Source organism: Humulus lupulus, chromosome 1, assembly GCF_963169125.1.
Source record: "Humulus lupulus chromosome 1, drHumLupu1.1, whole genome shotgun sequence".
NCBI lineage: Eukaryota > Viridiplantae > Streptophyta > Magnoliopsida > Rosales > Cannabaceae > Humulus > Humulus lupulus.
In genome coordinates, this window is record NC_084793.1 from 151,863,737 (window position 1) to 151,878,532 (window position 14,796).

Below are 14,796 nucleotides of genomic sequence, written 5' to 3' on the forward strand. Positions count from 1 at the left end.
GGAAAGGTGGATTTGATTAGATTCATATAGGCAAGAAATGAAAAATCTTAGTTTGAATTTGATGATATATTATGGGGCCTTATCCTATCATTATTAAATATTTCATCATAAGTTAAAAAAGTTTATTTTGATGTGTGTATATAAATATAGTTTCCCAACTCCATAGCACGTGTGCCAAGCAACACTCAATCAAAATCAATATGAGGGTCCTTTTGATGGTACAATTGTAGACCTCTCTCATGTCCCTATCTCTTTTTCAAATTCCCAAAAATTCAAAAAAATATATATATTTATATATAAATGTATAATTACTTGAAATCTCATATTTGCCGACTAAAATTATGATGATTTAACTTTAATCTTATTGTAAATTTTTATGGTAGGGGCTTCATAAAGAGCCACTACCAATAATAATAATAACAATTAAAATTTAATTTAATTTAATTTAAATTTTTATTATTATTTGAAAAACCAATAGTGACAAAGTCATGCCATGTGAGTTCCTTTATATTTGGTAGTAATAGGAGTAGCCATTGACAAAGATGAGATTCCAAGTTCCAACAACACACATGGTTATGTGAATCTAAAAATAATAATAATGTTTTTATGACATGATTCAGGTTAATTTTGGTTATACACTCAAAAACATACTTATATATATATGAAGTGTATTTTGCTTATGCTTTAATGGCTTTATACTTGTGTTTCACTATTGGTTTTTGGTGTATTTTGTGACTTGGTTTTGTTGTATTTTGTGACTGAATACCTACACAGATAGCTTAATTCTCGCATCTATTATATATATATATATTTATTTATAATTGTTGTGTATGTCTACTTATTTATAAGTTTGAATTATTATATAGATCTCTAAATTAATTGGATATACATTATCCGTAGATCTAGAGATGTACACTGATCCATTATGTGTAGACCTCTCTTGTTTTTTTTTTATTTCTAGTGGTCAACATTTTAAGAACTTTTTATTTCCAGTGGAGAAACTTTTTATTAATTAAATAACTTTTTTATAATGTGCTGGTCTATATTGAGATGCATTTCTTGGGCGCAATACTAGACAACATTGCCAGTTGAAGTTTTTAGAATAAAAAATATATTTCACTAACATTGTATACATTTCTTGTTTAATATTTGGTGATGATAGAATTTGATTGTAGTATAAACTATTATGTAATATGATTTTGTAAGCCGATTAGATTAAATATTGAAATTATATTTTTGAGTAATTAATAAAAAAATAATTTTTTGTATTTTCTTTTGAAATTTTAGAAATCTAACATATATAATACATTTTGGACAGAGATATATTTTTTCTAAATGAAAATGAAAATTGTAGCTGCATTTTTTTTATAAAAAAATTACTTTTAAGGACATGCAAAGCGAGTCCTAAAAAAATACTTAAATGCACTCAACCCGATTTTTAGGACTCACGTTGCGAGTCTTAAAAAATTACTTAAAGGTACTCAACCAGATTTTTTAGGACTCGCAACTTAATTAAAGGCACTCAAACCAGATTTTATAGGACTCGTAAAAAAGCCTCAGTTTTTAAGGCTCTCAAATAGAGGACTCGCTTTTTAAGACTAGCAATGCTAGTCCTAAAAAACATTTTTTCTAGTAGTGTCTCGTTATAGTGTTCTCAGTAAAAACAACATTTTTTGTAGTGTAAATAGGGTTAATTCATGGAGCTACCGTTTACAATGAAATCTAATTTATTTTGTTTTGAGTGTATACAAATTTTATTTAAAGTTTGTGGGTTTTGCAATTAAAGTCACCCTTAATTGCGCATTAGTTGACTCTATAAATCAATTATTAGATATGATTTTGACAGAAATTAGAAATGCCTACCTCCACCAACTCTTCTTTTAATGAAAGTTTTAGTACTCCAAAAATTTGGATCTTTCCAATAACATAACAAAACGTGCATGCATGTAATCCCATATTGAAATAACTATTTATATTTTTATTTGCTATAACCTTGGTATTTTCAATATTTTGGCCGAGTAAGACTGGCTGACCAATTTTCTTTTCTTTCTTCTTTACGTTTCTCACCAAATCCCACAACAGGAATTTGGACCCAAGATGACGGGTCATAATAGACCACCACCTGCTCCTTGTATAATTTGAAGTATCATAGATCAAATCCACTTAGTCCCAACTACCCCAATACGTGTAGATTAATATATAAAAACTCATTTATATTGGCTTTATATTTCATCTTCTTCTTCACTAACCAAAACCAGACAGACTTGTATACGTACCGAGCGAGGGAGAGAAAGATGGTGAACATTTTCACAATACACAATGCATTATTAAGTGTAGCTTTGAAGATAGCCGGTATGAAGTCCGAAAAAGTTGAAATCGAGCCAGGAACGGTGATGAACTTCTGGGTACCTTCCAAAACGACAGACAAGAATATTCCTAAGAAACCCGCCGTGGTCTTTCTTCACGGCTTCGCTGCCAACGGAATATTGACATGGCAATTCCAAGTTCTATCACTGGCCAACAAGTACGCAGTTTATGTGCCGGACTTCCTCTTCTTCGGTGACTCGATCACTGACAGACCTGACCGGTCTCCGTCGTTCCAGGCAGATTGCGTCGCCAAGGGCCTTACCAAGCTTGGAGTGCAGAAGTGCACCTTGGTCGGGCTCAGCTACGGTGGCATGGTTGGGTTTAAGATGGCTCAGCTGTACCCAACCTTGGTCCACTCCATGGTCGTTACTTGTTCCGTTATGGCCTTAACGGAGTCCATTAGTTCGGAGTCGCTTCACCGGATCGGGTTCGATAGCTGGCCGGATTTTCTGCTTCCCGAAACCGCTCAGGGTGTGAAAGACATGTTCCATGCAGGTACCTACAAGCTTCCCAGTTTTCCCAATTGGTTCTACCAACAATGTTTGGAGGTATGAATAATTATAAACCCGCTTATAATAACAATTCCTAATTTAATCTGTTATTTTAAAATTTTGGTACTTCTAATATTTAGTTGTCTCCTTGCATTTATTAATTTTTTTCAAGTTTTCATTCATTAATTTTTTTTGGATAAACACTAGAGTTTTGTAGTAATAATCTCCAACCTTTATTTTATTTATTTTTTGTTTGAGTTAAGATACATATATAATATTAAAACTTCGCAAAATTTGTTGATAAAAATAAAACATAACTTCAAAGTTTTAAAAAATACATATATATATAATTCATAATTATTGAAACAATAAATAAAACAAACTTAAAAATTCTTTGGTATAAAAAATATAAATTTTATTTTTTAGAAAATATAAAATTATAAGACAAATTATATTCTACAAAATTTAAATAATAATAATAACATAATTTTTTGAGATTCATTTACTGAATTTTTTTTCAACAAATTACTAATTATTTTATCTTTAATTGTTTTTAATGAATTTATAATATAATTATTAAAATTATCATAAACTATCAAAACTATTGAATTCCGACTATTCTAAAAATCTATTTTTTAGTTATAAAATTTAACTATTGTTTAGATATCTCTTATATATAAAAAGAAAAATGTATTTCATAGTTTTATTTGTTAACTTTAACCAAATATTTAATGGGATATACATTTAAAACCATTAATTTAGTAATTATATTAATATAAATTTAAATCTTATAAAATGTTATAATTATAATAATATATAATTCAAAACTAGTAATTTAATAATTATATTAATATAAGTTTAAATATTATGAAATATCATTATTATAATAATATATAATAAAAAACTAAATATTTAATAATTATATTAATATAAATTCAATTGTTATAAAATATTATTATAATATTATATAATACATAATCCTAATTTTCATATTGATATAAATTCATATATTATAAAATATTATTATAATAATATTTAATACAAAACAAAATATTTAATAATTATATTAATATAAATTTAAATATTATAATATATATCATTACTATAATAATATATATCTGTACGCCCTGATTTTCCCACGGGCTGATTAGCAGGCCGAGTTTCGGACTAATTATGGTTAGTCCATAAACATCCCCCAGACCGGAGCTCCTGTCTTGAGGTCGTACCCCCCTTAGCTCGAGGAATCCTCAAGGACTCGCCAAGACTCGCCAGGACTGGAGCAAGGAATCGGAAGGCCGAAGGTCGGGTCAAATGCCCAGCTCATGGTACGAGCTAGATATGGAGGCTATGACCCCTTGTAAAGTCAACACACGCAAGATAAACATGCATATATCTGACATCACGTGTCCGATATCTCCCTGACTTCTCGGACACGCAGCAGGAACGTGGGTGTTCAGACACCCACGGTTGGGTTGGGCCGTACGGCCCATTATCTCCTTACCTATCGATTTGACCACACTTATGTGTCAGGTTTAGGAATTAATCATGAATGTCACAGAGTTGATAGGACAAATAAGAAGGTCACGGGATGACCTCCTTACCAACTTCCAGGTGCCTTCTCCTATAAATATGGAGACCCTGGGAGTTGATAAGGGTTGAAAAAAAAATCCCTTATAAGAAATACTTTGTAACCAAATACTGAGTATAGATCAATAATATTGACTAGTGGAGTAGAAGGATTTTAACCTTTGAACCACTTAAAAACCGTGTCTTGAGTCACCTCGCTCGTCCCCTAAGATCATACATCTATTTCGATTCACGTTTAGCACTAATCCTTTTCTCTCATTCTCTTAATTATCTGTTGGCGAAGAACCGCATCAACAGTTTGGTGCTTTCATTGAGAGCAAGTTCGATTAGTGCTGCTGCAAACATCCAACTATGGTGACTACTCGATCCAGGCATGGCAACGAGACAGAACAACATGATGGGCAGGAGGCTCATCATACCGTCATCCCTGATGAACAAATTCCTGAAGTACAGCAGCGGCCAGGAAAGCAGCCGGCGGGCCAAGACGATACTGGTAGTTCGGCGCCCCGGCCACCTAATCCGAACCCGTGTTATTATACTGCGGTGGAGATGGAGAACGCTCAGCTGAGGAGCCAGTTAGCAACAGCTAGTTAGCAAATCCAGAATATCCTAGCCCGACTACCCCCTCTCACAACCAACGTTAATGTTGGAGAGAGGCAAGGTGAGGCTCCTAAGCCTCGCCGGGGTAATCGGTCCAGGCATAGCCGTTCGAATAGACTTCCAGCAGCCAACTCCACCCCTTCATCGCACCATCGAGAGGCAAACTTCGGGGAAATGCCTGGGACCAAACAACAACAATACAGCCGTTCGGTTAGGACATCAACTCCTAGCTCTCAGCCATCCTCGAGGACGCCCAAAGGAGCTCGAGGAAATTCCTGAAGAAGATCTGGGGAGGGCCCACGACGTCAGCCCGTCCCCGAAGACCTTCCTGCGCCTCGTCCAGATCGCTCGGCGCGGGACCAGCAAGTTGGCAGGGCCGAAAGGCCCCCACCAAACTTGATCCGTCCAGACGGAACTAGGATCGCCTCTCCAGTCAAGCATCCTCCATCTCCGATCAGATATCCGTCTCCTCCTAGGCCAGTCCGGGACATCCCAGCCTATGGCAGTAGTAGGAGAAACCCACCGTCTGCTGGACCTTCCCGGCGTAGCAGGGCACCAGGGGAAAGCTCAGATCGTCACCGTCAAAGGCGGACTCCTAGCCTATCCAACAGGAGCCATTGGACCGGAAATCGCAGGAGTGATCTCTCTGGAGGAGACCTGCGTCAGCGATTAAGTTCGGCACAAAGTCACCAGACCACCCAGGGAGGCGACCTTCGGGATCACCTCAACTCTCATAGAGAGGATCGAGCTAGAGATGGTAGTCAGGCTCGCTCGGGGGGGGGGGGGCCGGTCCGAAGTACGTAACGGAGGGAATGTCCCAAATAACCTATCTCAAGATAGGAGGGGCAATAACCCACCTAATATGTACAATGGATCCGGGGCTGTCGAGCAGCCCCGGAATAACCAAGGATCACAGGACCAAACCCTCGAGCGTCTGACTCAGATGGAAGAACTAATGAGGAAGCTCCTATCAGAAAAGGAAAAAGACGAATATGATTCGGGAGACGAGATGGAACTCTTCGCCCCCAACATAGCAGCGACGACATACCCATCTGGTTTTCGTATGCCTCACTTGTCAAAGTTCAACGGGGACGGAGACCCGTCGGACCATTTGGGGATGTTCAACACCCTAATGATGGGCCATAACATTGGCCCGGAGCTGCGATGCTTAATCTTCCCCTCCACACTGACCGGACCTGCCAGGCAGTGGTTCAAGCAGAGTAAAAGACAGTCAATCAGCTCCTGGAAGACTTTCTCAGCTGACTTCAAAAGGGCGTTCCGCGCATCCTAGGCCGCCCGAGTCCAGGCCGACTCCCTAGCTAACGTGAGACAGCAGCCCGGTGAGACGCTGAAAGCCTACTTGAGCAGATTCGCGAATGTCGCTGCTCGAGCCAAGGACGCAGATGATAGCTCCAAGCTCATGGCCATGAGAACCGGAATCCTTGTCGGAGGAGACCTATGGAAGGATATACAGAGGAAGGGAGTCAGCTCGGTCAACGAATTCCTTAACAGGGCCCAAGAGTGGATAAACTTGGAAGAAGCCAAGGCCTCAGCTGCGGGAACCAGCCAGGTTCCCGATCAGCCTGCAGGGGTAGGGGCGGAGGTTGCGGCAACAACCCCGAACGTCGCACAGAGCAACCAGCCCAGTGGAGGCAAGAGAAAGGGCAATGGCGAAAACAATCAACATGGCCAAAAGAAGAATAAGTCTGTAGACAAGTTTAAGCCCGTGTTCGCGACATATACCGAACTCACCCAGTCCAAGGAAAGTATCTTCCTGGCCAACTCTACTCGGGTCCCCTAGAAGAGGCCGGAGCCATTGAAACACCACAAGGGGAAGAGAGACACTTCCAAATTCTGCCGTTTTCATAACGACATCGGCCACAATACCGACGATTGCATGCATCTCAAAGATGAGATAGAGACTCTCATCCGAGCAGGCCCCTTGGCTCAATACTCGCGTAACCAGGTCCCAGCGAGCTGAACTGCTCCAGAAGCCCCAGCCAGTCAGCCCGGGTCTTGGATAGATCAGGACGTCCCTCCTCCCGTGGTCGGAGGAGAGATATCCACCATCTCTGGAGGTCCGCACACGGCTGGCACAGGCAGAGGTGCCCAGAAGAGATACGTGAATGAACTAAAGGCTCATAACAGAGTGGAGTTCGTCCCGGAGCAGCGTCAGTCAAAACAGCAGCGATTGGAAAGACAACCGATCATTTTCACGGAGGAAGATGCAGGCCATGTCCAGTTCCCTCACAATGATCCCTTGGTTGTAGCAGTCCAGCTCGCCAACCGGAGAGTGAGAAGGGTGCTAATAGACAACGGGAGTTCGGTGAACCTTTTATTCCGATCCACTTTAGAGAAGATGGGTCTGACTGTCGCCGATCTAAAGGCAACCTCCATGATGCTGTATGGTTTTTCGGGAGAAGGATCAGCAGCGATAGGGATGATCGAGCTGGTGATCACCCTAGGAGAAGAATCTCGAACAGTATCCAAACTACTCAAATTCGTGGTCATAGACTGCTTCGCTGCTTACAATGCCATTTTGGGCCGACCCACGCTCATAGCCTTCGAGGCCATCACTTCCATCCGACACCTCGCCATGAAGTTCCCCACCTCGATGGGAATCTGCACGATCCAGGGCGATCAGCTCGCTGCCAGGGAATGCTACAGCATTTCCATGAAGGGAAAGTCCAAACCCGGGCAGCTGGCTATGGCCATTCAGAGTGAAGAGGAATCTCAGGGACCCCTGGCGGACCCTGAGATTGAAAAACCTCAAAGCGCCGAGGAGGAAAAAGTCGTCTTAAGTGAGGATATCGACCCCGAATAGGCGAAGACAGATCCGAGCTCCAGGCCATTGAGGAGCTCGAAGAAGTAAACATTGATAAACAAAATCCATCACGGATGGTCAAGCTCGGGAAAAACCTCTGTAGCAAGAGGAAGACGGAGCTAATTACGTTTCTGCGGGCTAACTTAGATGTATTTGCCTGGTCCCACGAGGTTATGGTGGGAATTAGCCCGAGCGTCATCATGCACACGCTCCATCTGGACAAAAGCGTTCCTGCCAAGTCTCAGAAGCAAAGACGTTTAGGAACAACCCGAGCTGAAGCCCTAGAAGAAGAAGTGACCCGACTCAAAAAATGTGGCTTTATCCGTGAAGCCAAATTTCCAATTTGGGTTGCCAACCCCGTGCTAGTTCCAAAGCCCAACGGGAAATGGCGGACCTGCATTGACTTCTCCGATATGAATAAAGCCTGCCCCAAGGATTGTTTTCCATTGCCAAGGATCGATCAGCTGGTGGATGCCACGGCGGGACACGAGCTCATGTCCTTTATGGACGCGTACTCAGGCTACAATTAGATCGCGATGAATCCGGCGGACCAGGAACACACCAGCTTCATGACCCCGACTAATGTCTATTGCTACAAGGTCATGCCATTCGGTCTGAAGAACGCCGGAGCTACCTACCAAAGGCTAGTAAACAGAATGTTTGCGGACCAGATCGGAAAAAACATGGAAGTGTATGTTGATGACATGCTTGTCAAGTCAAAGACTGTCGACAACCATGTTTCCGACCTGGAAGAATGTTTTAAAATACTACGAGAATATGACATGAAGCTCAATCCCCAGAAATGCACTTTTGGTGTCGCATCCGGGAAATTCCTGGGGTTCATAGTCAATACCCGAGGAATCGAAGCAAACCCCGACAAGATCAGGTCACTGCTTGAGCTTCCTTCGCCTAGGTCGCGGAAAGATGTCCAGGGCTTAACAGGGAGAGTGGTCGCACTGAACCGGTTTATTTCCAAGTCAACCGATAAGTGTTTGCCCTTCTACAACCTGCTCCGAGGAAATAAGAAGTTTGAATGGACAGTAGAATGCGAAAGCGCATTCCTTGACCTGAAGGCACATCTGGCTGAACCGCCCGTGCTATCCAAGCCCAAGGCAGGAGAACCTCTTTTCCTCTACCTGGCCGTCACTGAGGACGCGGCTAGCGCCGTACTAGTACAAGAAGAGGACCAAGTTCAGAAGCCAGTCTATTACATCAGCAAGAGACTCCTCGGGGCAGAATCACGATACCCACTGATGGAAAAATTGGCGTTCTGCCTAATCACGGCCTCACGAAAGCTCAGGCCGTACTTCCAATCTCACTCGATACACGTCATGACCGATCAACCTCTAAGGCAGGTTTTGAAAAGCCTGAAGCATCGAGACGTTTGTTAAAGTGGGCGGTCGAACTCAGTCAGTTCGAGATTTTCTATACTCCACAAACTGCCATAAAGAGTCAGGCCTTGGCCGACTTTGTGGCAGAATGCACGGGATTCCAGGAGAATCCAGCGGAGGACTCATCTCAGCTCACCTCGCCCCAATCGTTGTGGAAGATCTTTGTAGATGGTTCATCCAACGAAAACGGCTCCGGGGCCGGAATCATTCTCATATCCCCCGAGGGACATAGGTTCCACGCGGCGCTAAGGTTCGGGTTCAAGGCCTCCAACAACGAGGCGGAATACGAAACTTTGCTGGCCGGCCTTAGGATAGCCAGGGAGTTAAAGGCGAGCTCCGTCCAGTGCTTCAGTGACTCCCAGCTCGTGGTGAACCAGGTCCTGGGCGAATATCAGGCACGGGGACCCAAGATGGCCGCCTATCTGGCAAAGGTAAAAGCCGAGCTGTCCGCGTTTGAGCGAGGATCGATCGAACAGATACCTCGAGAACAGAACACCAATGTAGATGCTCTTGCCAAGCTCGCCACCTCGGGAGAGACAGAGACCCTGGGGTTGGTGCCAATAGAATTCTTGGAAAAACCAAGTATAGAAGGATATCGGGCAGAGATCGAGATGATCGACGCCAGGCCAACCTGGATGACCCCCATTCTTGAATATCTCGTCGAGGGCAAGCTTCCTGAGGGACGTAACGACGCGTGGTGAGTCCTATATCAAGCTCCGAGATATACGATAGTCGATGGAGTGTTGTACCGACGTGGGCACTCCTTACCTCTCCTCCGGTGCGTTCTTCCAAGTGAAGCGAAGGCCATCCTGCAGGAAATTCACGAAGGATTCTGCGGAGACCACACTGGAGGGCAAAGCTTGGCCTTAAAGGTTCTCAGGCAAGGTTCTTATTGGCCGAATTTGTCCAAAGACTCGATTTCTTACGTGAAGAGCTGCGACAAGTGCCAGCGATTCGCTGCGGTTACCCGAGCTCCTCCAGTCGAGCTAAAAATGATCTTGGCCCCTTGGTCGTTTTCCGTTTGGGGAATAGACTTAGTAGGCGCCCTGCCCACTGGAAAGGGCGGGGTCCGTTACGCCGTGGTCGCCATCGACTACTTCACTAAGTGGGCCAAGGCAGAGCCATTGGCAACGATCACGTCTAAAAAGGTGCTTGACTTCGTGATTAAAAGCATCATCTGTCGATTCGGCCTGCCCAAGAAGATCGCCTCCAATAACGGCACTCAGTTCGACAGCGACCTGTTCACTGAGTTTTGTGAAAGGCACGGAATTGTGAAAAGCTTCTCCTCCGTGGCCTATCCTCAGGCGAACGGCCAGGTCGAGGCTGTCAACAAGACTCTAAAGGCGAGCCTCAAGAAAAGATTAGATGAAGCAAAGGGATTCTGGCCGGAACAGCTCCCCCAGGTCCTATGGGCATACCGGACCTCGCATCGGACTCCTATGGGTCATACTCCTTTCTCCCTAACCTTCGGGAGTGAAGCAGTCCTCCCCGTGGAGGTTAAGGTTCTGTCGCATAGAGTCCAGTCCTACGACAAAGGTCGGAACCATGAGCTCCTATGCCATTCCCTAGACCTAGTTGATGAAAGGCGAGAGGATTCGCAACTCCAGCTCGCCCATTATCAGCAGAAGATCACTCGCTACTTTAACACCAAAGTCAGAAAACGCGCCTTTAGCGTTGGCGACTTGGTCCTAAGGAGAGTCTTCCTGGCCGGGAAAGATCCCAAAGATGGAGTCTTGGGACCAAACTGGGAAGGACCCTACCAGGTCATCGAAGTCATCAGGGGGGGAACTTATAAGTTAGCTCGACTTGATGGAGGGGCCGTCCCACGGACTTGGAACGCCATCCACTTAAAGAAATATTATCAATGATCCACTTGTAAGGCCTGGAAAGCCACTTTCTATGTATTAATAAAAATCAGCTTTTTACGCATATTTGCAAGTGTAATCTTAAAGTAACCACGAAAGACCCTTTCCCAGTTACTTGGGGGGCATATGGTACCTGGATATAACCAGGTCTCCTTAACGACTTAGATGTTGATCCTTGTCTATGGATCGTTGCTCTTCTTAAAGAGCTTGAGATATGGATAAGGGTTAACGCTAACTAAGTCCTATCTTGGTTTTAACCGGGTCATAAAACTTAGAAGTTGATTTAAATCTATTTCTCGTTGTTCTTCTTAAAGAGCTTGAGATATGGATAAAAGTTAACACGAACTAAGTTTTCTAAATAAGTTCCTGGTTTTAACCGGGTCATAAAACTTAGAGGTTGATTTAAATCTATTTCTCGTTGTTCTTCTTAAAGAGCTTGAGATATGGATAAAAGTTAACACGAACTAAGTTTTCTAAATAAGTTCCTGGTTTTAACCGGATCATAAAACTTAGAAGTTGATTTAAATCTATTTCTCGTTGTTCTTCTTAAAGAGCTTGAGATATGGATAAAAGTTAACACGAACTAATTTTTCTAAATAAGTTCCTGGTTTTAACCGGGTCATAAAACTTAGAAGTTGATTTAAATCTATTTCTCGTTGTTCTTCTTAAAGAGCTTGAGATATGGATAAAAGTTAACACGAACTAAGTTTTCTAAATAAGTTCCTGGTTTTAACCGGGTCATAAAACTTAGAGGTTGATGTAAGTCTATTTATCGTTGTTCTTTTTAAAGAGCTCGAAACATAGATAACGGTTAACACAGACTAAGTTTATCAAAAAGATATATATATATATTGTAGCCAAAAGCATAAAAAAAAACGTAGGTTAAAGGCGTCAAGGAAAATTGTCTCGAGGTGAAAACACCTCATGCAAAGGTTACATACAAAAAACTTAAAAATATTCAAAGGAAAAAAGAGAAAAAGCGCCCTAGGCTCCGTCAGTTGGCCCTTTGGAGGTCGCTGTTTCACCCTGCTCCGCCGCGCCAGAGGCTTCCCCAGTTTCCGAAGGCGGCGCCTCTTTCTCAAGGCGAGCTTGAAACTTCACCAGCAAGCTCGCCCAAAGGCTCGGTGACATGAAGGAAAAGTCAGCCTCCGGGTTGAAAGCCCAGCAGTGATAGAACAGATCTTGCAGGGACTGCTCCGATGTGGCCCGTTCGGCCTCCAGGGCGACCTGGAGCTCAGTCTTCGCAGCCTCGAGGTCTTTCCGTGAGGTGGCAAGGGAGGTCTCGAGCTCTTGGACCTTCAACCGGGTCTTCTCCAACTCGGCCTTCGAGGTCGTCAAGGCATCTTTAGTCACCTTGGCCTCCTGAAGGATGGCCTGGTGCTCGGTCCTCATATCCTCGAGCTGAGTTTTGGCCCTGGCGATGCTCCGGTGAAGAGCGACGACACCCTGCGGGAAATGAAAGATAAATTTCCTTAGAGGAAAAGTAGGGCAAAGTGTAATGGCAAAATCCTAAGACAAAGAAAACAGGAGGGGGCAGCTTACCGTTAGAGTCATGCCCATTGAAGACTCCATTACGTCAACCGGGCTCATTGTCTTAATAGCCCGGAGCTCCTTCTCGGTGAACTTATAGATATGGTCAACGGCGTAGTTCGCCGATTCGTACACCGTTCCCCGGAAGGCCTCGGGGATCTTCTCCAGGTTCTGAGGGTTGACTGGAATGCGCACATCGGTGGCCACCGCAGCCGGAGCCCCGAGCTCCGTCCCTGCGTCCTGGGTGACGGTTGGAGTTCACTGAGGTGGTGGAGGCATTTGGCCTGCTCCGGCAGCAGGAAGAATCGCTCCCGCGTCCTAGGCTGACGGGGTTTTTTCCTTCTCCTTTGCCGGGGACTTGGTGGAGGTCCCAGCGGTGCTCCTGGACCCCCGGAGCCTTTTCAGTCTTGGCCCAGCAGAGGGGTTTCCCCCGAAGACTGCGCCTCGCAAGCTCCCCTCGGGCTGAGACATCTCTTCTGTCAAACAAAAAACATGGTTATTAAAAGTTAACAATCATACAGAGATAAAGACAAAAGGTTAAAGCTAAAAAATATACGAATACTAAGGGAGCCCTACCCCCCGAGCTGGAAGAACCTAAGACGATTATTTCCCGAACTGGCGCAGGTTCTGGCTCCGGGTCCGATTCGGGGCTAGATTCTCCTACGTACTGCCTTAGCCCCGGAGCATAGATACCCCTCTGGAGTGATGACCATGTGCGTAGGTTTGTCCCATACTCCTGGAAAATGATCGACCTAAAGGATAAGGTGTTATCTACTACTACGGTACCACTAGGCCGGCTCTCCTGGTGGTCCAGCACGAGCCGGTCGACACAATGGAGCAGGAGCGTGTTCAGGTCTGGATTGCTCCTGTGACGATGGACGAGCTGCCTAGGATTGAACCTAGCCAGCCGGGGGTCTGCAGCGGCCCTATCTAGACTCCTAAACAAGTAAGGGTTACCTTGGCCAGAAGGACCCGCGGCTGCTCCGGATTGGATCCTCTCCTCGCCCGTCCTCTGGGCGACCTCCAAAGTCCTCTTCCTGCTCCTCATGAGCGGAACTTCGTCACCCTCGTCCTCCTCATCTTCATCTTCCGCGACCTCCTCCACGTTGATAGGTCTGGTGTCCCGAGCTGGAGGCGGCCCCCGGGGCCTCTTTAGGTTCAGGGTTTGATTCGGAAAAATCAATTTGCAAGCCACCATCGTCTCGTCCGTCACGAGTACGCAATAATCCTTCTCACTGGGGGGCAAGCCCGCCACTGTTTCATACTGTGCCCCGAGGGTCACAGATTTCTCTGTCCTCGCGAAGATGGCTGCGTAATGAGTTTAAGTCAGAAAGGGGTGCAAGAGGAGCTAAAGTGATATTTAAACACACGAGCTAGGGTCAGAGAGCACTTACGAGGAAGATTGAAGTAGTGGTGCTCGCAGTTATGGAACCCAGTTGACATGAAGAACTGGTCCTTGAAATCATTGGGGTGGCTGGGCAGCTCGATGACCGCCACCGTGTTGGGAAAACGGGTTAAATAGTAAAACCCGTCGCCTCGCCCCCGCTGGTCCGGGTTGGCTTTGAGGCAAAAGAAATATAAAATATCCGCAGGAGTGGGGACCTCCCACTCTTGCTTCTGGAACAAGTACCTCAACCCTGCCAGCAGACGGTAGGAGTTGGGGGGGAGCTGAAATGGGGCCAACCCCACGTAGTTCAGGAAATCAGCAAATTACTGATCCAGGGGAAGGAAGGTCCCTACCTTAAAGTGTTCACCGCTCCAGGCCGCGAACGATTCGTCGAGCGGCGCGCAGCTCCGCTCGCCATCCGAGGCAGGTCGGGCAATAACGGAGGCTTTCCCCAGCGCGATGTTGTGAGTGAGGAAGAGTTTGTTAATCTTCGTCTGATCGGTTATCTTTGAGACGATTCTCTCCGCCTCAAAGAATGCGTCAGGGACCACCTCGACCTCCTTCTCCACTGCCGGCCCGAAACGGGGGATCGGGGAGCTAGGCATCACCGCCTTTCCTTTCTCCTGCTGGGAGGCCGAGCTTCCAACGTTCTTCTGGGGGAGATTCTTTTTTGGAGCCATCTGGTCGCCTAACGAACAAAAGAAAACACTTTAGAAAAGGAGACCCAAGCAGGAGGAAGAAGCAATTATTACTT

General features: G+C 44.8%; 1 protein-coding gene across 5 annotated transcripts in view; it reads left to right on the top strand.

The window, feature by feature from the left end:
• Positions 1-2,050: 2,050 nt before the first annotated feature.
• Positions 2,051-14,796, top strand: part of LOC133799155 (uncharacterized) — a 55,125-nt gene continuing 42,379 nt past the window's right edge. For 3 of the 5 annotated variants that reach the window (XR_009876385.1, XR_009876391.1, XM_062237281.1), the window contains exon 1: positions 2,056-2,915. Coding sequence is in view for 3 of the 5 variants with exons in the window: in XM_062237281.1 (XP_062093265.1) it covers positions 2,295-2,915 (621 nt within the window). In the remaining 2 variants the exon portion in view is untranslated. Of the gene's footprint in view, positions 2,916-14,796 lie in introns of all 5 variants that reach the window. The other 2 variants (XM_062237279.1, XM_062237280.1) reach the window with 2 other exon arrangements.